A 23,590-nucleotide genomic window follows, 5' to 3' on the forward strand; every position below is an offset into this window, starting at 1 on the left:
CAAATATTGTCGCCATCTTGAAATGCATAGCAACTACTGTCACCATCTTGAAATGCATAGCAACTACTGTCACCATCTTGAAATGCATAGCAACTACTGTCGCCATCTTGAAATGCATAGCAAATATTGTCGCCATCTTGAAATGCATAGCAACTACTGTCGCCATTTTGAAATGCATAGTAACTACTGTCGTCATTTTGAAATGACTGTTGATATATTGAAGATTACTACTTAGAAATGACTAGACCATAATAACTATTAGTATATATTACTATTCCTATTCTGAAACTAGCACTAAGAGAACAATGATTTGACAAACCTTCATTTGTGGTACAGCTTCTCCAGTCAACATAGACTCATCTACAATACAGGGACCACGTACGAGAAGAATGTCACATGGTACTAAGTTGTCAGACTGACTTCGTCCAATCGACATAACATCACCTGGAACCAATTCATCACTAGTGATTGGTCGCCATTTCCGATTACGATAAACCTTGAACACAAAACAGTGATCAGAATCATAATACTAATATACTGCACAGTATTATTCGCTGAGTTTTATGTTGACTTATTTTGTAAAACCAAGTAAATATGCAAATTAAACTTTCTCTTTCCTTCATAAAACAAGTGAACATTACTGCCACATCAAATCTTGTACTGTAGTTGGTGAATAGTGAGTGTACTAATTATGTAAATCAACCCAAAATTAATTATGTCTGTAAATTGTTGATTATTATGCAAATTAGGTAATTTATATGCAAGAATTTTCACCCCAAACTTATACGGTCTACGTACAACTTTTTAGTGAAATGCATCGATTATGTCTTTAGATATCGGTGGAACAGACATATATACATACATACACACACACAGACAGGAACATTGCAAAGACTCCCATTGTGTGCATACATACACTATATATTACAAAATCAGTCATTTCATGTCACAGAAATGATGTCAGATGGACAGATGGTTGAAACCCAAAACATAAGTTAGCATTCCAGAAAATGTCTGGAGGAGACTAAAAAAACAGCAATTGTATTTGTGGTCACATGACATGAACCTTTATAAGAACAAATTAAAATGTTTCTATTAATTATGTTATTGATGGTTTACTATTTGGCTAATACTGTAAAATACTTAATATTTTCGCTTGGAATTAATTTTTGCTATTTTCGCTGAAGGCGTGATTCAGTGAAAATAAAATCCAGCGAATATACCTATTTTCCTATATTTTACATTCACCAAACTCACCAAAAATCAGTGAAAATAAATTCTATACAAAATACCCAAAAAGTCTTTTCAGCGAAAATTAATTCCAGTGAAAATAAATTATTTCACAGTTAGTGTAGTACTTTTTAGATAACCAGCATCTCAATTGCAGAAATGCCTTGGCATACCTTCATTGTCCAAATATCCAACAATCTGAATGTCATTTTAAAACATTCACATGAATAAATCTTATCACATTTCGTTTTCATTTAATGGCATTATGACAACTTTGTAGCAATAACTATACTCACATTAACAAAGTAGGGTTTGTTTCCCATTTTTCTGATTTCTTGTAAGTTTCGGAGTTGCTGCTTGACAAGTGTAGCTTCAAACATAACCAGCATGACTAGAGTAAACACGCTGTAGTACCAATACTCATCAAGACACCATAGACCAACACAGAATACTTGGAAAACAAAGAATGGAGCTGTAGCTCTCTCTTTAAATAACTCAGAAAACTCTGGTATTTCCATGACAACACTGTGAGTAAAAAACACAGGACAATGAACCTTAAAGTAATGATGTTGTCTCTACATTAAGATCTTTAACCAATGAAAACATTTAAATTACATTTTCACCGGGTCAGAAGTAACTTAAGACTTCCCAGATTTGAGGTTATGAAGGTAGTTCAGCAATTAAAACAAAGAACATTGGTAATGTCTTACAGACATTTGAGCCTCTATAATATACAACATTCAATATCATCATTACGAGCAACATCAAAATCAGAATACCAAATTTATTGAGATCATTACTGCTCCATGTTTGAAATTCAAATTGCTGTACATTTACATGTAAATGTACAATTAAATGTACTGTAAAACCAAGCTTTTAACCTGTCACCTGTCTACTTGTCATTTTAGACAAGCAAAATTTCTATAAACCTGACCAATTTCAATTGAAAAGTCACCATTATGTACAGTGAAAATTTGTCTGGGTCCTAGGAATATCGGTCATTTTTTCAAAATATTGTCTTCATGACTGGCATAAAATCCTGACATTGTGTGAATTAAATGGTTTACAAACCTATTACTTCCATATTGCTTAACTGCTTTAAAAATTTCCATTTCATCTTTATATCCTTTCCAGCCCTGATAAAATTCCATGGAGTGATCCACTGGAAACTTAACCGCCAAGAATTGTTTTTTTTCTTCTGCATCATAGATATATTTGGTTTTTTGAAAATTAAACCAGATGTCAACGGTTGGTTTCTCTTCATTCTGCAGTTAGAAAAATTTAAACATATGTAAATCTTCTTCTACAGATCAATGGGCACAATGGAAGAAGTTAATACAAGTTGATTTTTCATATTCAAATCACTGTAAAATTTTGAAAATTGTTATATTACTTCCAATACACATAATGTTCGAACACCAGTGCTGCATGTTAGTGAGCAAATCTAGTATAGTCATTGCTAGTCAGTTACCAATGTTGTTTTCAGACAAGCATTCGATGCCCATTTTAAAAATTTGAACAACATAATGCAAGTACTTCCTATCAGCAGAGTCACGGAAGATATGCTTATTTTGAGGTGAACAGTTTATAATGTCATATTTGTGTTTTTGTTATACAATACAAGAAGCCTCTAAGCCGAGATAGCTCTGCTGTTAGCAATGCATATTTCAATCAGAGAATTAAAGATATAGGCTGTAGTACATGTATACATGTAATATCAAATCAATAAGACATGCAGCTTTTAACAAGAAGCTGAAAAATATAACTTTTTACCAAAAATTACAAAAATATTCATCAAAAATATAGAATTGAAGATATCATCACCAAATGAACAAATCTGAGAGAGGTCCATCTGAGGAACTTATTTGTATAATATCAAAGCAATCAAACTTGGTGTTTTCAACAAGAAGTCAAAAATATCACTTCTCTTCAATTCACCACTGAGGGCAAGATTTTGGTTCATGTCAAGCGTTCAGGCACAAAATCAGTTGTGAACCACACTCCCTGTCAGCACCCTGTCAGAGATAGATTTTTTTTGGCATGTGCCGACTCTGTCCAAGCCTTTTACACACACATTTCAACATTTACAACTCAACCATGACTCTCGGCATGAGCTGAGATCTGCAACATGAACGCCACCAATATATCAGTCTCAATCACATGATGTAATTATAAGAATGGTACTGTAAATGTACTGTAAAACACTATAAATTTATACATTATGACAGTACAGTGTTTGTATCTATGACAACCCAAGCCATCTGAGTGCATACTCTCATGATTACCCTTGTAGTAATAATGTAACAGTAGATAACAACTCAAAATAAGGAAAATGTGTTTTAGAACATGTTGGTGTGGGTTTTTAGTTAATACTTTTTTTTTTCACTGAGATAATAATTTTTATTATTTGACCACCCTTTCATCACCTCATTTTGGTTTGATGTACACTGAATCATACCATTAACAGTGAATAGGTAAGAATGTCTTGAAAACTTACCTCTTCATGGTGAAGTTCAGCCACTAAGGGAAATCCATTATTTTCAGTTGGCACAATCTTCACCAATGATGCTTGATAAGGATCCTTCGCCTATAACAAATCAAATAATACCGCTAAGTCCACTACTATCAAATTATGTTAATTACCGGTACACTCAAGAAGATCGTATCTGAAGGATACAAATAATAAACTCACATCTATAAAATGATAATTTATTTGATTTATCTTTGACGTATGAATTATTATGTTATATAAACCAAATGCAACAATTATGCTTTTTGTCAGATATCCTGGTCAGAAGTTGTTTGCAAAAACCTGAAATGACCAATAACTTTCATAAATTTGGTTGGGTTTTCAGAATTTCCGGGTATCATCAAGAATACTGAAGGGGACGTGGAATTTGTCTGATTCACACATCGCCAGAAATTAGTGGACAAGATGGCCGACTTCCGCCCTGGCCAGTGTTCCCCAGTCAAATAAACATCACAGAATGTGCCATAGAGAATGCATTGCATTAACATTTAATTTTGAGTTTATATTTTTCATTTTTTCACTTTTGTGTGCTTAGTAATAGACAGGTGACATTCCAAGCTTCCGATATGTTATAGATGTTTCCATTAAAACTCTACCATTAAATGCCTAACTTTCCTTAAAACCTGATGATAAATTCTACACTGGCCCAGTGTATTACCAATAGATGATGTGTACTTGTGTGCCAGACTCTATTTTTAAAAATAGGTAAATGCAGTAACGCAGGTGACAGTTCAAGTTTGTTTGCTTCGTTCTGGATACTCTCTGGTTCAATGAACACAGCGACGCAGCTGACGCAGTTGTGGACTCAGTATTCGCTGCCCAAATTAGAGTTGAAATTCATGCATTTTTTTACACAGATGTACTATCCAGTTGTTAGCAAATATAACTGTTTTAATCCAATTAACAACAGGAAGTAACCTGAATCAGGATTTATTTTATGTTCGCTATTCCATGTTAAATCACCCCACTTTTCAAAAGCCAACCGTTTAGTCAAAACCAAAGCAGTTAGCCAATTTGCTAGCGAGTTTGCAAATTGGCTGCCCCAATACTTCTGAGACTTGTTGTAACATAGCAATAGACTCTCAATTAGGCTAAACAATAGACCTTTAAAGTCTATGACATCATCCGTTGTCTTGAATAATTTTGCACATAATTATAGTCACTGCAATGGGATAGACAGGAAATCCCTACTTGACCAGATTCTATTGCCATTTCTGGCAATGATACATGTGCTTAAGGTAGAAATGCAGTTTACCTGACAGGTATTTTAATTAGTTAATTAGGAAACCAAGATGACCTCCTTTGTCCACAAAACTATATATTTTCGAAAAGCTTATTGTATGAATTTTAAAAAATTTTTTAGTATTTTTTTTATGGACACTGTAGTTTGAAATATGGACAAAAATGTGCTTTTTTGGTCAAAAGTGATTTTAAAAAAATTAGCTCCTAAACCATGCTTCTGTTTGTTGGTACATCTGTTTACTATGAACAAAGCGCTGTCTTGAAAACTGTCTACCAGTTGTCAATTTTGTAGGGCAGCAGCCCAAATTTCACTACTCCAAGTTTATGCATAAATTAACACCCGGGCTAGTTGTCTGTACGATTGTTGTAACACTGTTCAACCAAAAACAATGCCCCGACGGAGTTTTGAAGATAAACACATTGTCAATCATTTGTGAAAATTTCAAAACAAAAGGTCAAAGCGTCTAGGAGCTATTTTTTTATAGTTCTGCGATGTGCCCCAAAAAGAAGCTGAGATAATTGCTAATTTGCATAACAATTCACTCTGTAAGAAATTTGCTAATGCTCATAATTAAGATGGCTGTAACAGTTCCAAATTTAAATGTATTATCGTTTTGTTAAAAGTTAAATATAGTGCATAATATGGAGATTCCGTCATTTCTTTTTTTCACCATGTTTCTTTTTTATTATTTATGTACAGCCTTGCTAAATCTTGCTAAGCATTCAAAAGAGAGAATGTTTGCACCTGTTATCTATATTTTAAAATCGTTTTTTGAGTATGTTCCACTATTCACAATTCCAAGACTGTTTGGATAATAAAAAGCAAAAACAAAAAATTTCACTCCCAAGTGCCCACAAACATGCATCTCTACCTTAAGGCCCCTTTCTTCTGAGCTCTGTTGCCACTACTGCTTCCAAATGAACTTTGAACATAAAAAATCTGTTTTTCGTAGATTTGATACATGTAGGCTGGATTTACAGCAAGTCTAAGAAGTATAGGGGCAGCCAATTTGCAAACTCGCTAGCGAATTGGCTGCTTTGGTTTTGACTGAAAGTTGGCTTTGGAATCTCACTGGCGCCGTCCTGTGGTCACGCCCACTTTGAACGAAAAAAAGTATATTTATAGTCAGAGGTACAAATTTGTCCCGAAATAAGACATTGTACTAATGAACGTACACCATTGGCGACAAAACGAAAACAAAAATTATAGTAGGTCAATACATGTACATCTAACTATCCCAAATACTTTACTGAAGGTGAAATTACAGAAGGACTCCGCTCGGGACTATGGTTTGTAAACACAAGTTTTGTTTTGAATTTGGAAAACTTCCCCCTTACTTGAGTGCACAGCGATACACATACCAGGTGACTGTGATGTTTATCTATAGCTGGATGTAAATTTTAGAAGTCGCATTTTGTTGATTATTTCAAATTTAGAATGACGAAAGTATTTGTTTTTACATGATTAAAAACAGAATGGAAAAAAACCTTAATAATTAATTAGTAATTAATTTTGGCAGAGCTCCAGAAGGAGTACCTACACTTTATGCAAATTTTTTAAAATTATGCTAATTTATTCATGACGTAGCAGTTTCTGTGCTCATGAATATTCATTAATTTGTGGCTCAATACATTTTAAAAGGGGCGATATATTATTTTTGGGGGAAGAGTTAGAAAGGGGGATTAGCAATCCTTAGGGGGTCAATACAAAAGAAGGGACCCATTTGGAGAGCAGCCATGCTCCTCGTGTCTGTTGTTGCACGCGACCTACAGCTGTCAACTGTGTTCGTTCTTCGACTGTGTTCGTTCTTCGACGACTTCGGCTGGCTTCCACGTGGGGTAGTATTCTTGTGTTCTGTTTTCCTGACTTGAGTTTTTGAATCCGCTGTTTATGTTTTTAACGTCTTTCATGTCTTTTGTAGGAGTGTCCAATCCGTGATTCGAACTTGCGATCTTTTAGTTCCCAGCGCACTGTCTTGTCCACTGTACCACGAGTGTCTTCACACAGGAGTTAGGATTTAAGTCCTATTCATAGGAGCACTGTCTTCACTAGCATTCAAAAATCTAACTAAACATACTGGATCGAACCAGCGATCGCTCACATTGCTGTCATAGTACAAATCAACTGAGCTATGTGGGTGGTCATGCAAATTAAATAATTTGTTGTCATATTTAGCTTTATTGCCAAATGGTGTTTGCGAGAAAAAGATGGGCAGGCAAGGGAATTGAACCCAGGTCCTCCTGATCACTATGTAGAGAACTGACCCACAAGACCACAATGGATTAACTGGATGTGTTTGCATTTGATAAGACTATATAGTGTGTATATATATAGAAATACAACATATTTCTATTATTGAGTTACAATTGTCCAAAAAATTGCCAATTTTGTGTTTTTACTTGTGTAAACTACATGCATGCCATAACCCGTTAGTGTACATCTTGCCAATTGGGTGTTTGCCATTTGCGTTGCCCATACCTGACCCGACCCTAACCCTAATGCCAAGACACGTTCCTGTTTATAATTGCTCAATAATGATACTCTGTTGTGCACTGTCTGCGGGTACTGTAAAATGACTAATTTTCATTGGGTGTAATTTTCACTGATTTACAATTTCAGGCATATTAAGTGGGTTTTAAATTCACGGTTTCGTCATTTAGATAATGTGTTCTATGCTAAATTGTACATATTCACTGTGTTTTAATTTAGCGCATTTTCCAGTCAGCGAAATAAGCTAAATTAAAACCCAGTGAATAATTACCCCATTTACAGTAAGTTGCATTGATGTCAACTGATTAAACAAGTCGCATTTAAGTAATTTCCACTATTAACAAGTGGTTAAATTGTGACAATAAATGTGTGGACAAATATTTGAGATTATTTTTGGTGTAGACAACTCTCGTTTAATTATTTTACACCATTACAAGTTGTTAAATTGAGAGAATAAATGTCTCAACAAATATTAAATACTTAGTTTGATGTAAACAACTCACGTTTGATTAATTCCCACAATTACAGGTTGTTAAATTGAAAGAATAAATGTGCGGACAAATATTTTAGACTTATTTTGGTGTAGACAGCTCTCGTTTAATTATTTTACACAATTCCAAGTTGTTAAATTGAGAGAATAAATGTATGGACAAATATTTTAGACTTATTTTGGTGTAGACAGCTCTCGTTTAATTATTTTACACCATTACAAGTTGTTAAATTGAGAGAATAAGTGTGCGAACAAATATTTTAGACTTATTTTGGTGTAGACAGCTCTCATTTGATTAATTCCCACAATTACAAGTTGTTAAATTGAGAGAATAAATGTACGGACAAATATTTTAGACTTATTTTGGTGTAGACAGCTATCGTTTAATAATTATTTTACACCATTACAAGTTGTTAAATTGAGAGAATAAATGTGCGGACAAATATTTTAGACTTATTTTGGTGTAGACAACTCTCGTTTAATTATTTTACACCATTACAAGTTGTTAACGTGAGAGAATAAATGTATGGACAAATATTTTAGACTTATTTTGGTGTAGACAGCTCTCGTTTAATTATTTTACACCATTACAAGTTGTTAAATTAAGAGAATAAATGTGCGGACAAATATTTTAGACTTATTTTGGTGTAGACAGCTCTCGTTTAATTATTTTACACCATTACAAGTTGTTAAATTGAGAGAATAAATGTGCGGACAAATATTTTAGACTTATTTTGGTGTAGACAACTCTCGTTTAATTATTTTACACCATTACAAGTTGTTAAATTGAGAGAATAAATGTATGGACAAGTATTTGAAACTTATTTTGGTGTAGACAACTCTCATTTGATTAATTCCAACAATTACAAGTTCTTAAATTGACAGAATGAATGTATGGACAAATATTGACCATTATATTTGTGAGTAAATACCTGTTGTTTAATTAATTTCCACCTCTACAAGGTTGAGAGAATAAATGTGTCGACAAATATTTGATACTTATTTAGGTGTAAGAACTCGTGTTTGACCAACTTCCACCATTGCAAGTTGTTAAAATAATGAAATAAATATACTGGTATCATTGGATATTTGATTTAATTGTGAAACTTTCTAACAAAATGTTAACTGCTGGCTTCGAACCCTCAATCAACAATTCCGCAGACACGGTATAAATTCCACAACACCACAGAAGATATTCGTCTGTTGCCTGAATTGTTTTCGTAATATAGGGAACGCCATCGACACTTTAACAAAACTTACCTTGACTTGGGTCTTGCTCATCCCATGTCACAATCTGGAAACTGTTGAACAAATTGCGCGTCGTCCAGTTTAAGACGTTAGTTATTTTATTATTTATTCATTCAGTTTTGTATGGTGGAGTTTTGTGAGGTTTATTATTTTTTTGCGACGTTCTTTGTTTACTTGTTTACGGTTTGAAAGATTTCAGTTTATTTGATTTACGTTGTTACGGTAGCTCTGAGCGGGACTCGAACCCACTGTCTTTTCAAGCTGATTTTGTTTTATTTTGATGGCACGCTTGTGTACCACGCCACGACGTTGGTCGTTAAGTGGTGTTCATTTTTCTAACTACTCCAGTGTTCCGATGAGTTGAACGGAAAAGCCAAAACGATTGCTGGTTTCTGATTGCTTCGGTTCTGGTGAGTGTGTATCTAGTGTGATTCGAACCCATGTCGTTTGTATTGGGCGTTTTTTTATTTTCCATGTTAGCTACGCCGTAATATGCAACCACTTCCCCGTTTTATTGTGATTTTGAGTGTTTAATGATGTCTTCCTCACCCGTCACGCCATGACCCAGTTTCAACCACACGGCCATTTTGCAACACAGTTCGTGACCCTCGGCGTCACCCGACTGACTATATGAGCGTTCTGTTCAACTGTTAAGCTAGGATTTATTACCGTTATTATCATTATATTGTCACGTGATTTGTTTTACCTTATGTGTAATGTCTTAAGTATCTTTATTGTAATTTGTATATACCAATTCGTATATACCGAGGAAACGACCCCGATTGAAGGTCATGTATTTTATGACGTCACCAATTCGTGTGTAGGTACTGCTTCTAGATCTGTGCCTTAATTTTTAGGACTAAGGTATCTGTCTACCTTAGAGCCCCCTCATCCATAACTCTAATTCTTAACTATTCACAACACCATATTGTATCATACCTTTACAATATTGGCTTATTTTTTAATTACATTCAACGTATAGAATTTTTTTTTTTTAACTGGACACATTACATAACTAATGAATGGATTCAAATATGTCAATAAACTTACCCGATTACACGTGAGGGCACATTTTATATGTACCGACCAATGACAAAAAAGACACACCAAAATTTGTAAAATTCCAATGGCTACGACGGCGATCACTCCAGCTTCGAAATAGTCTTCAATACCATAAACGCCAAACCAACAATATAACCAACTTATGTAGAGTATAATAAAAGGAAATACATAGCCGTGAAGTACTAGGGGACGAGGATTAAAAAGTGAGACACTTTCGATCTCACTGTTCATGGGCGCTGCCATTTTGAAAGAGGAATGGACCCCTCAACTTTGTGAACTTATGCTTTAGGTCACATATATTTGCCTTTTGTGTAAAGTTTCGAGTTTGATCTAAAATATATGTTAATTATAAATATTGATAATACTTGTATATTATCTGGGCGAGTTTCATAATGGTTACATTATTTTTAAGTTTTTTTAGCAGGCTAGAGGTCTTCTGAAATTCACAAGTTGCTGGCAGGCTTTGAGATCAGCTGATACGCGAAAACGTGTCGGTCACCCAGATCAAAGGACACTGGATCAAGTGCTGTAACATGTGAGTCTACTTATTTATTAAATTATGACAATAGTGTAACGAACCCGTATATGACTATGGCTTTACATATCATACTAACTTTTAGCGAACATGGGCTGATCTTTATCATTGACATTCTGTTCGGGTGAACCACAGTCCCTTGGGGGAACAGATCATGCATGCTTTGACTTTTATATTTTTTTTAGTTCACTAAAGTCAAGCAATTTTAAAATGTAATAGTTGCAAAACTAAATGTTAAGGTAAAAATAAGTTATAGTTTGTGCCCAATGACCTAAACCCCCCCCCCCCCCCACCATCCCTACTGTTTCCATAGCTGCATTTTATGATTGAATAGACTTGCTGGATTCGTGAATAAAATCTTTTTCTTCACTACAATCAAGTTTACCTATATTAGTTTCTTATATAATTGACCTTAGATGCCATATTGCATTTATTTCATTTTGTGTAATTTAATCTATATTCTATTGTAATTTGTACTGGTTATGGTTGATTTATCATAGGATAGGCCAATCATGGAATTTTGAAAATATATTTATCTGCTCTATGACATCAAATTCAAATTGCTGGTCAGATAGTTTTTAACCACTGATTGGTCGGATGGTTTTCAACCACTGATTGTTCTGATGCTTTCCAACCACTGATTGGTCTGATAGTTTCAACCACTGATTGGTCAGATGGTTCCCAACCACTGATTGATAGGATGGTTTTCAACCACTGATTGGTTTGATGGTTCCCAATCACTGATTTGTCTGATGGTTTTCAACCATTGATTGGACTGATGGTTTCAACCACTGATTGGTCTGATGGTTTCCAACCACTTATTGGTCTGATGGTTTCCAACCACTGATTGGTCTGATAGTTTTCAACCACTGATTGGTCTGATGGTTTTCAACCACTGATTGGTCGGATGGTTTTCAACCACTGATTGGTCTGATGGTTTTCAACCACTGATTGGTCTGATGGTTTTCAACCACTGATTGGTCTGATGGTTTTCAACCACTGATTGGTTGGATGGTTTCCAACCACTGATTGGTCTGATGGTTTCCAACCACTGATTGGTCTGATAGTTTTCAACCACTGATTGGTCTGATGGTTTTCAACCACAGATTGGTCTGATAGTTTCCAACCAATGATTGGTCGGATGGTTTTCAACCACTGATTGGTCTGATAGTTTCCAACCAATGATTGGTCGGATGGTTTTCAACCACTGATTGGTCTGATGGTTTTCAACCACTGATTGGTCTGATAGTTTTCAACCATTGATTGGTCTGATGGTTTCCAACCACTGATTGGTCTGATGGTTTTCAACCACTGATTGGTCTGATGGTTTTCAACCACTGATTGGTCTGATGGTTTTCAAACCACTGATTGGTCTGATGGTTTTCAACCACTGATTGGTCTGATGGTTTTCAACCACTGATTGGTCTGATGGTTTTCAACCACTGATTTGTCTGATGGTTTTCAACCACTGATTGGTCTGATGGTTTTCAACCAATGATTGGTCGGATGGTTTTCAACCACTGATTGGTCGGATGGTTTTCAACCACTGATTGGTCTGATGGTTTCCAACCACTGATTGGTCTGATGGTTTCCAACCACTGTTTGGTCTGATGGTTTCCAACCACTGATTGGTCTGATGGTTTTCAACCACTGATTGGTTTGATGGTTTCCAACCACTGATTGGTCTGATGGTTTCCAACCACTGATTGGTCTGATGGTTTTCAACCACTGATTGGTCTGATGGTTTTCAACCACTGATTGGTCTGATAGTTTTCAACCATTGATTGGTCTGATGGTTTCCAACCACTGATTGGTCTGATGGTTTTCAAACCACTGATTGGTCTGATGGTTTTCAACCACTGATTGGTCTGATGGTTTTCAACCACTGATTGGTCTGATGGTTTCCAATCACTGATTGGTCGGATGGTTTTCAACCACTGATTGGTCTGATGGTTTCCAATCACTGATTGATAGGATGGTTTTCAACCACTGATTGGTTGGATGGTTTTCAACCATTGATTGGTCTGATGGTTTTCAACCATTGATTGGTCTGATAGTTTCCAACCACTAATTGGTCTGATGGTTTTCAACCACTGATTGGTTGGATGGTTTTCAACCACTGATTGGTCTGATGGTTTTCAACCATTGATTGGTCTGATAGTTTCCAACCACTGATTGGTCTGATGGTTTTCAAACCACTGATTGGTCTGATGGTTTTCAACCACTGATTGGTCTGATGGTTTTCAACCACTGATTGGTTTGATGGTTTTCAACCACTGATTGGTCGGATAGTTTTCAACCACTGATTGGTCGGATGGTTTTCAACCACTGATTGTTCTGATGCTTTCCAACCACTGATTGGTCTGATAGTTTCAACCACTGATTGGTCAGATGGTTCCCAACCACTGATTGATAGGATGGTTTTCAACCACTGATTGGTCTGATGGTTTCCAATCACTGATTGGTCGGATGGTTTTCAACCACTGATTGGTCTGATGGCTTCCAATCACTGATTGATAGGATGGTTTTCAACCACTGATTGGTTGGATGGTTTCCAACCACTGATTGGTCTGATGGTTTTCAACCACTGATTGGTCTGATGGTTTCCACCCACTGATTGGTCTGATGGTTTTCAACCACTGATTGGTCTGATGGTTTCCAATCACTGATTGGTCGGATGGTTTTCAACCACTGATTGGTCTGATGGTTTCCAATCACTGATTGATAGGATGGTTCCCAACCACTGATTGGTTGGATGGTTTCCAACCACTGATTGGTCTGATGGTTTTCAACCACCAACACAATCTGCAGTTACACAATATATGGTTTTGTGAATGACGTTGCAGTCCTTGGTAGCAGATACAGTAAATCATGGTGAGGTGGGAAAGGCTCGACCAATCACAAATCATCATAGGTTGTCTGTTGGAGGGAGTCTTGGATTTGAATAAGACTAATTTGAAATGGAAATGGGATATAATATAAATAAAACCATGGGTTAGCTGACTCCAGTGTGCAACTTAAATACTTTGAAATATATATTTACATTATGATAAATTTCAATTGATTTGAATAAATTTGTTCTGTATAAATCGGCCATGAAATATATTTCAGATACTGTAAAATGACTAATTTTCACTGGGTTTAAATTTCGCTGATTTACCATTTCAGGCATATTCAGTGGGTTTTTAATTCACGGTTTTATCATTTAGATAATATGTTCTATGCTAAATTTTACATATTCACTGGGTTTTAATTTAGCGTATTTTCCAGTCAGCGAAATAAGCAAAATTAAAACCCAGTGAACAATTAACCCATTTACAGTATTCCAAGTAGTATAGTCACTATAATCAGATACAGAACATTAGTATGATTAGAACATTAGTCAGAGTGTCGGCAAGGGGTATTTTTGTAAGCTGTAACCAATTGATTTTATTCTAATAATGTAATTTAAATAAATAAAAAATATATATAGAATCATTTCTGTTTGGTTGATCATTTACTATAATATCATTTGTGAAGGGATGTGAAATTGATGTGAAAGTTAGTCAAGCAGCTTTATACACATATGAACACAGGACTAATTGAAACCACTGATAATGATTATTTACCAAATTAGTCAAGCAACTCTGTGGCACATGTGTGAACTTGGTATTAGACTAAAATGTAAATAAAACCAAGGTTATTTTGTTTATCCAACTTTTATGTAACTACATGTTCACATGTTTATTTTTGCAAGAATGCTGTTACGTCAGGTCACTTGTTATGTACAAATTTTATAAATGTTTTTTTTTAAAGCTACGTTCTCACACATCTAAAAAACGCCGATGTTAACACTGTTTTGTTGTGCAAATATTAGATAATCTGCGGAATTGTCTGCTCACATTCTCACTTAGTAAAAACACCGGTGTTTTGCGTCCTCACTCCTCAATGAATCATATCACAGAAAGGTCAATAAACAAATGGAAAGGTCAGTCGACAAAATGGCCTCCCCTCTGGTAAATGCTTTGTTTCTGTTTTTCCGTGCGTTTTTACGCCTGAGAAGAAGAACGATTTATCAAGATTTCGAAGAGCAAGAAATCGCCAATTTGTTAGGTCAAACAAGACCCAGAAATGATCGATTCATGTTGACGCTAGTCGCGTGTATAAATAACGCAACAATAGACCCAGCATCTCTAGACGTTCTGTCCATCATTCTTTGAATATTTGATTCTCTTCATACAGACCTGTAACGTCTGACGCCATCTTGTGTAATGACAAGCATAAATAAGTCGGCGATAGTTTGCGTTTGGCCATCGTATTGTGTTCACACGGTACATTGTGTCAGACAAAAGCTGGTGTGACAACAGCATTTAGGATCTGGTCCACCCCTTTTATGACGGTGTCAAAAACGCCAAGGCCACAACGGCGTATTCTGTTCACACACACATTTAACAACGTTCTCAAATAAAAGGCATTGTGACAACGGCTTATTTCGTCCAGTGAGAACACTACTTCAATATCAAATGATGGTTGAAAACCTCAATCAATCACAGCTCATTGGTAGTAAACTCGGCAAATGAATGAATGAAGGAAAATGACCCACAATAACAAATGGCTTCTGTAGCCATATTATTGGGATTTAAATGAAACACAAGGGTTTTCTATTGTTAATATTTTATAAATAATTATTTTCATGAAAAACATTTATGCCTTCTTGAAATTCACTGTAGTTATCATCGTTATGGAGTTGTCTATGTTGGTAAAAAATACTAATCATAAAATATTTTTAATTTCAGGGATGTTGTAATGCAGTTAGTATCTAAATATTGTGCCCTTGAGCTTGAGGAATATGGGAAATGTGTACAAAGTAATCCTAGTGACTGGCATCTCAAATGTAAAGAACACAAAACTAGTGTGTCAGAATGTTCATCATCTCAGTAAGTTATTTGTTTCTGTAATCTTAAAGCACCACAGTGTCTCATCGTGTCTCATCGTGTTTCATCTTGTCTCATCTTATCTCATCGTGTCTCATCTTGTTTCAGTGTCTCATCGTGTCTCATCTTGTCTCACAGTGTCTCATCCTGTCTCATCCTGTCTCATCCTGTCTCATCCTGTCTCATCGTGTCTCATCGTGTCTCACAGTGTGTCTCATTTTGTCTCATCTTGTCTCATCTTGTCTCACAGTGTCATTCCGTCTCATCGCGTCTCATCGTGTCTCATAGTGTCTCACCATGTCTCTTCCTGTCTCATCGTGTCTCTTCCTGTTGGCTACAGTCATCTTGCCACATCGTGTTCACCACAGTCAATGTACTTCATCATATTCACTACATTCTTCCTACCACATTGCGTTCAAAATGTCCGACTTTAGACCATTATGTTTAATTGAATGCAGTTTTGGAGCCATATTTCTTCTAAGATCTGATTAAAACTTAAACTTATAAATCAAAGTTAACCATCTGAATGAAACAACCCTTTGATCACACCCTCCCAAAATATAATACCTTAGTTTAATAGCAAAGTTCAATTATACATTTTCATTTGTTTGTAGCCCTGTTGTACAGAAGATAAAAAGTGACTGTGGTAAAGAATATGGAGTATATGACAAGTGTCTCAGAGCTAACACAAATCAAGTAGAGGAATGTATTCCTGCTTTGGAAACTTTTATGCAGTGTGCTGAAAATGCATCAGAACATCTCAAAAAGTCATGGAACAGTACGCAAGGTAACGTTTAATATTATGATGAAGCAGAGAGAGACAATTCTGTAACAAATTCTGTCTATCTGGTCCAAATATAACAAAGAAATTGACTGTCAAAGTATTAACCAAATTAGGATCGCTTCAACTTATCAATCCATTTGTTCTTTATTTCAAATGCTTCAGTTCTATGAAAAACAAAAGAAATTCACATCTCAATAATGAGGGCGCTGTATACATTACCACAAATTGACAGAGGAGAAAAAACTAAGAGATGCTTCCACTGTACTTTAATGCACACATGCCATCTTTTTGCCAAATTTGAAAAGAAATGCTTGAAACTAATTGAATCATTTCCTGCAATTTCAGTCAATTAAACTGCTAAATTGTTGTTGCAGTCTGAGTTAGAAATTTGTTCCGTAGATTCGCTTTCTAAGTTTCATTCAAGTGACCACTACCTTAACATTGAAAACAGATAAAAACAGATCTCAGTAAAATACAGAATATGTGTCACATGCATTAAAGATTTTATTGGAAATGAAATTAATTTTCAAGTAAAATTTCACAAATACAGTATACCAGAAATACAAATATTTTATTGTCTGGGGCTTGCTTCTTTGCTAAAATTTTCAATAATTTTTTCAATAGTAGCCATTATTTACTTGCACTAATAACTAAATGTATATATACCCAAATCATAAACCTATTTTCATGAAAATATAATCCTCTTTTTGCCAGTGGTTGAACCTGTTATATTTTGAAACACTGCCCTCTAGTGGCATTGGTTTACAAATTCATTGTTTTATTGCAGCGTTTGACTTGTGAAAAATAGGCATTAATGTTGGATCCCATTTTTTTTTATTTGATTCATATCGTTTATACATATTTGTTTTTTCTGTATTTTTTTTAGATTTAAAAAAAAAGCAGAACACGAGTGCTACTAAGGTGTAACAACTGAAGGACCCATTTGTATTGATTGTGTTGCAGGTGACTGGCTGCCCTCTATAGGTGGAATCCAATTATGTAATAAAAAGTTGGATTTTAGCAAATCAAAAACCTTATATATTTTATTTTTACGCATTTATTTTTTTCTGTTATTGAAATCCAAGCATTATTGCAAAATCTTAATAATTCAGATTTGTTGAATGATTCAAACTCCCTAACTAGGATTTAGCAATACCCCCCCCCCATAGAAACCCCCTAACTGTAGGATTTAGCAATACCCAACCCCGTAGAAACCCCCTAACTGTAGGATTTAGCAATACCAAACCCCGTAGAGACCCCCTAACTGCAGGATTTAGCAATACCCCTCGTGGAAACCCCCCAACTATCTGATTTAGCAATACCCCCCCCCCCCCCCGAGAAACCCCCTAACTGTAGGATTTAGCAATACCTCACCCACACCCCACAACCCCCGGTAGTTTATTTTACGTTCACTGCAAGATCTCGTGTAATGTGCATGTGCGAAAGGTGCAGTCACAAAAATGAAATGATTTGATTTTAAACTTGAATTTCATTTTTTATAGTTCAATGCTGATATTTCAGAAGGGAACATGGCATCATCTGATGTGTATAGCACATTATTAAGATTTTAGATCACTACGTCAATATCACATTTGTTGTCTCATTTTTACGTTTGATTTCACTCATAATGTAGGATCTCGCAATGAATGAAAAATGGTAGAAGTGCTAAATTAATAACAAATCATGTGTGTATTTCCACATTCAGGTATGATACAGAGAACAATTCATACTAAGAATATTTATATCTGTAAACTGGAAAATAATGACAGCGACTATATTTCATGATTACCCATCAAAATTTCACAATTTTGAAATATCCTAAAATGTGTGCTTGTGAAATAAAGTGGTTCACAAACAAAAATTCTGGATTTGTAGCGATTGACACATTTAAGTAGTTCTCAGGATCATTTTTATAATATAATAATATTTCAATAATGATTATGACAACTATTTCAAGTAATAGAACAATAAAATTCCAAAACAAATGAAAATATATTGTCTGTTGTCATTTATACACTGAAAAACATGATTGACTAGTAGCCAATCAGCGACAGTGTTACATATGGTTATTTCTTGTATTAAAGTAAGACAAGCCATGGTGTTACTGGCCTGAAGGTTTCAGTGAAGTCGTTTAGCAGGTGTGGTTTAACTTCTAAGTGGTCAGTGTCGACAGATGGTCGAAATAAGAGAATGATTTGTTGATAGAAAAATATATTGATTTTGCCTGTACTTAAATTAATTTAAATTAAATTCAAATCAACTCACCAGTGTATAAGATGCTATGAGAAATCTGGGAGTTGTGACAACACCTCTCTAACATGTGGTGTTTCCTACACTAATATGTTTATTTTCTGTTCATATTTTGATGGGAGTCAGCTTTGCTAAAATATTCTTATAAATGGTCTTGGCTAACAAACTTTTGGGACAGGAATTTCCTGAAATTGTTTAATTATTGTAGATTGGCTTTTTTTTAATTGTCAACCTCAATTGTATGCTATTGTCCGCCTGCAGATAGTTATTCCCGTAAGACATTCCTCTGCCGGAACATTCATCTTGAAAATTCTTGTTGGGTTAATGCTATCAAAAATTCAAAAAGCCATTATTCCATGCTTTTGTCATTCACTTGTTCACTGCTCACTCAGTGAAATATCATAAATTTGTAGTGCTAGTAAGGCAAGTGAATCCTTAACAGCGCCCTCTATGATATATATACAGAAATTGTATATTGAGTTTGTGTTTTACTCACCACTCACTCTTTTTATTGTGATGTAAGACATTGTATGATTTCTCTCCGTGCTAGTCGGTATTTATCTTGAAACATTTGCTAAATGATTTGTGAGAAACAAACCACACTTATATTTTTGTAAAAGCACTAAATTGGCTTGTACATGTAGGATTACAAGACGCATCCACAAGATTATTGTGTGTAACTATGGCGATAAGCAGTCTTTCACCCAAACTTTGAAATCTACCCTCTCGGATGAAAGTGAGTGACTTGTATATAGCGTAGTGTTCTGTTCAAATAGGTCATGGTACAGTTTGAGTCTGTAATCTAGATCATAGATATCAAAAATATGACATGGGGCAAATAAAAAATCACACCATATTTTTTAACTCTGCTGTCATGGAAGATGACAGGCACAGCTGTTGATAGAGGTGTTTGTCTGTCGTCGTTCAGTGTCAACTTTTCCTTTGAATAAATTTTTCTTGAATGTGCTGATGCTTTCTACTTTGGACAAATGTTCCATGGGTGGTCAATGAAATTTCATGATATCTTATAATTCTCTATTTTCAATAAATATTTTTATAATTTTTGATCTAAACTGTCGACTTCTTCTTGAAAATCTCTACTCTGATTGCTTGGATATTTTGTATATATGTATTTTAGGTGGACCTCAAAGAGATTTGAACATTTCAAGATGATGTTTTAAATTCTTTAACTTAGCAAACAAATATTCTATTTTTGATTTTAAGACCACTACTCCAATTGTAATACTTGGTATTTAGTTTCCTTGGGTGGACCTCTATTAAATTCTGTTGACTTCTTGAAAACTGCTACTTTGATAGTTTGTATATATATACTTAAGGTAGACCTCTATTAGATTTAAACATTTAATGAAAATAAAACTGCAGAGCTATTTTCTTATTATTACAAGACTTCTGAAACTGCAGAGCTATTTTCTTATTATTACAAGACTTCTGAAACTGCAGAGCTATTTTCTTATTATTTCAAGACTGCTGAAACTGCAGAGCTATTTTCTTATTATTTCAAGACTGCTGAAACTGCAGAGCTATTTTCTTATTATTACAAGACTGCTGAAACTGCAGAGCTATTTTCTTATTATTTCAAGACTGCTGAAACTGCAGAGCTATTTTCTTATTATTACAAGACTGCTGAAACTGCAGAGCTATTTTCTTATTATTTCAAGACTGCTGAAACTGCAGAGCTATTTTCTTATTATTACAAGACTGCTGAAACTGCAGAGCTATTTTCTTATTATTTCAAGACTGCTGAAACTGCAGAGCTATTTTCTTATTATTTCAAGACTGCTGAAACTGCAGAGCTATTTTCCTATTATTTCAAGACTGCTGAAACTGCAGAGCTATTTTCTTATTATTTCAAGACTGCTGAAACTGCAGAGCTATTTTCTTATTATTACAAGACTGCTGAAACTGCAGAGCTATTTTCCTATTATTACAAGACTGCTGAAACTGCAGAGCTATTTTCTTATTATTTCAAGACTGCTGAAACTGCAGAGCTATTTTCTTATTATTTCAAGACTGCTGAAACTGCAGAGCTATTTTCTTATTATTACAAGACTGCTGAAACTGCAGAGCTATTTTCTTATTATTACAAGACTACTGAAACTGCAGAGCTATTTTCTTATTATTTCAAGACTGCTGAAACTGCAGAGCTATTTTCTTATTATTTCAAGACTGCTGAAACTGCAGAGCTATTTTCTTATTATTTCAAGACTGCTGAAACTGCAGAGCTATTTTCTTATTATTACAAGACTGCTAAAACTGCAGAGCTATTTTCTTATTATTTCAAGACTGCTGAAACTGCAGAGCTATTTTCTTATTATTTCAAGACTGCTAAAACTGCAGAGCTATTTTTTTATTATTTCAAGACTGCTGAAACTGCAGAGCTATTTTCTTATTATTACAAGACTGCTGAAACTGCAGAGCTATTTTCTTATTATTTCAAGACTGCTGAAACTGCAGAGCTATTTTCTTATTATTTCAAGACTGCTGAAACTGCAGAGCTATTTTCTTATTATTTCAAGACTGATGAAACTGCAGAGCTATTTTCTTATTATTACAAGACTGCTAAAACTGCAGAGCTATTTTCTTATTATTTCAAGACTGCTGAAACTGCAGAGCTATTTTCTTATTATTTCAAGACTGCTGAAACTGCAGAGCTATTTTCTTATTATTTCAAGACTGCTGAAACTGCAGAGCTATTTCAACCGTTAGTCATACTTCTTCATAAATGGATAAAATATTTGATTGATGATTACATTTTCTTCAAGAAGTAGCCATTTTGACATGTCCAGATTAAGAGCAACACTGATGAAAAAAAAATATCTGTTTAATAAAACTATCCAGATATATTGGTGATAAATCACAACTATAAATTCATGAATATTCATTCTTTAAATCATAGTTTGAGATGAACGTGCCACTTCACACATAAAATTTCAGATATTGGTGTCATGGTAACAACACCCTTAAAGAGATATTGTAGGTGCCAGTGAATCATCATACACCTTAATTTTATCAGAATGATGGGATTTAGTTTAACGTCATGACGATTTATTGGTGTCATGACCTCGAATTGTTTTAATCGGGAATTCCGAATACGAAAATCAACTTTGTAGTTGATACATTGTAGCATCTAGATCACTGATATAATTGCATAACAGTGTTGATTTACGTTTATACTGGCAGGTTTATCACTTTTCTGCCACGGGATTAGCAATCCCCGATCTGCTCATCCTCTTCATTTGTGAACCAGGGTAATAATTTTGAAGATCTGACAGCCTTCCAAGATTAGTCGGTGTACATAGCTGACAATTTACACCAATTGAGGATTTTCTTTCATTTGAAAACTCAGTTGCAGATTCACTTGTGAATATGATGTTGTTGTTGAGTTTGAACGGTTATACGAGACAGCGAAGATAAAGCTGGAATTAGAAATGATGGCAATGCTTTGGCCCTGTGACAGAAATATTATTAAGTATAGATGTGTTTCATCAGAGATGGGATTCACTGGTAATGATGCGTGAGATCGGGGAGATAACACCACAACGAGAAAATATAGCGACATCGCGGTCGTGACATTAAAATAATGTACAGGTTTGAATAGGAGGATGCAATGAAAGATGTGTCTGCTACACTAAAGTTTAATGTTCAATCAAAAGTCTATAAAAGCTAGAAGACTGTCACATATTGTGTCTGTACTAGTAGTTTATTCAGAGAAAATTAAATGGGGATATCAGTAGACAGTAGAAAATAATGTCTTGAAGTGCATGTGAATGACCTGGATACAAAGATGACATATATAATAAAGAGAAGTCTGTCCTAAAGCAATTTACAGTATGTTTCAATACAGCTGATCCAATACAATATTTTAGTTTTGAGGCAAATTATTTAATATGGTGGTTGGTCGGTGTTTTGTATTTCAAACTCTGGACCCCTTTAGCGGAATAATCAGTTCCGCACCATTCATAAGTGAATTAAATCATTCGTATTTGTATTAATGGATTTATTCTTTGACTAATCTATATATGACATTATTCAAAATTTAGTTTTCAGTTACAATTTCAATCCACTTAAAAAAACATATCAGTCATATTATCAGTTGAAGCTTCTTTTCACTCGCATTCACAAATTTCCTACACTGTTTTTTTGGCTTCACAATGGGTGGCATATAAGTCAATATCCTGGTAGGGAATGGGGCCTGTATCCTGACAGGGAGTGAGGGGCTGTATCCTGACAGGGAGTGAGGGGCTGTATCCTGACAGGGAGTGAGGGGCTGTATCCTGGCAGGGAGTGAGGGGCTGTATCCTGACAGGGAGTGAGGGCCTGTATCCTGACAGGGAGTGAGGGCCTGTATCCTGACAGGGAGTGAGGGGCTGTATCCTGGTAGGGAATGGGGCCTGTATCCTGACAGGGAGTGAGGGGCTGTATCCTGACAGGGAGTGAGGGGCTGTATCCTGACAGGGAGTGAGGGGCTGTATCCTGGCAGGGAGTGAGGGGCTGTATCCTGACAGGGAGTGAGGGCCTGTATCCTGACAGGGAGTGAGGGCCTGTATCCTGACAGGGAGTGAGGGGCTGTATCCTGACAGGGAGTGAGGGCCTGTATCCTGACAGGGAGTGAGGGGCTGTATCCTGACAGGGAGTGAGGGGCTGTATCCTGACAGGGAGTGAGGGCCTGTATCCTGACAGGGAGTGAGGGCCTGTATCCTGACAGGGAGTGAGGGGCTGTATCCTGACAGGGAGTGAGGGGCTGTATCCTGACAGGGAGTGAGGGGCTGTATCCTGACAGGGAGTGAGGGCCTG

General features: G+C 35.5%; 2 protein-coding genes across 2 annotated transcripts in view; one reads left to right on the top strand and one right to left on the bottom strand.

The window, feature by feature from the left end:
- LOC102810003 (endoplasmic reticulum transmembrane helix translocase-like) overlaps positions 1-10,567 on the bottom strand; it is a 55,758-nt gene extending 45,191 nt beyond the window's left edge. Inside the window, exons 1-5 of the mRNA XM_085492381.1 lie at positions 10,282-10,567; positions 3,728-3,817; positions 2,302-2,495; positions 1,527-1,755; positions 320-496 (exon numbers count right to left, since the gene is read on the bottom strand). Coding sequence (XP_085348507.1) covers positions 320-496; positions 1,527-1,755; positions 2,302-2,495; positions 3,728-3,817; positions 10,282-10,536 — 945 coding nt within the window. The 5' untranslated portion in view covers positions 10,537-10,567. The remainder of the gene's footprint in view (positions 1-319; positions 497-1,526; positions 1,756-2,301; positions 2,496-3,727; positions 3,818-10,281) is intronic.
- Positions 10,568-10,737: 170 nt separating this feature from the next.
- Positions 10,738-17,991, top strand: LOC100374069 (coiled-coil-helix-coiled-coil-helix domain-containing protein 5-like). Its single transcript, XM_085492168.1, has 4 exons — positions 10,738-10,828; positions 15,604-15,744; positions 16,356-16,528; positions 17,412-17,991. Coding segments are annotated over exons 1-4 (357 nt in total). The 5' UTR covers positions 10,738-10,826; the 3' UTR covers positions 17,453-17,991.
- The last annotated feature ends 5,599 nt before the right edge of the window (positions 17,992-23,590 follow it).

Source organism: Saccoglossus kowalevskii, chromosome 17 (genome assembly GCF_978046115.1).
Source record: "Saccoglossus kowalevskii chromosome 17, keSacKowa6.1, whole genome shotgun sequence".
In the NCBI taxonomy this organism is placed as follows: Eukaryota; Metazoa; Hemichordata; class Enteropneusta; family Harrimaniidae; genus Saccoglossus; species Saccoglossus kowalevskii.

Bases quoted from the DNA above. Each gene is read 5' to 3' on its own strand.
- LOC100374069 (XM_085492168.1), top strand. The intron at 15,745-16,355 runs GTAAGTTATTTG...ATTTGTTTGTAG, and splicing joins TCAGAATGTTCATCATCTCA to CCCTGTTGTACAGAAGATAA. The intron at 16,529-17,411 runs GTAACGTTTAAT...TATTTTTTTTAG, and splicing joins GTCATGGAACAGTACGCAAG to ATTTAAAAAAAAAGCAGAAC.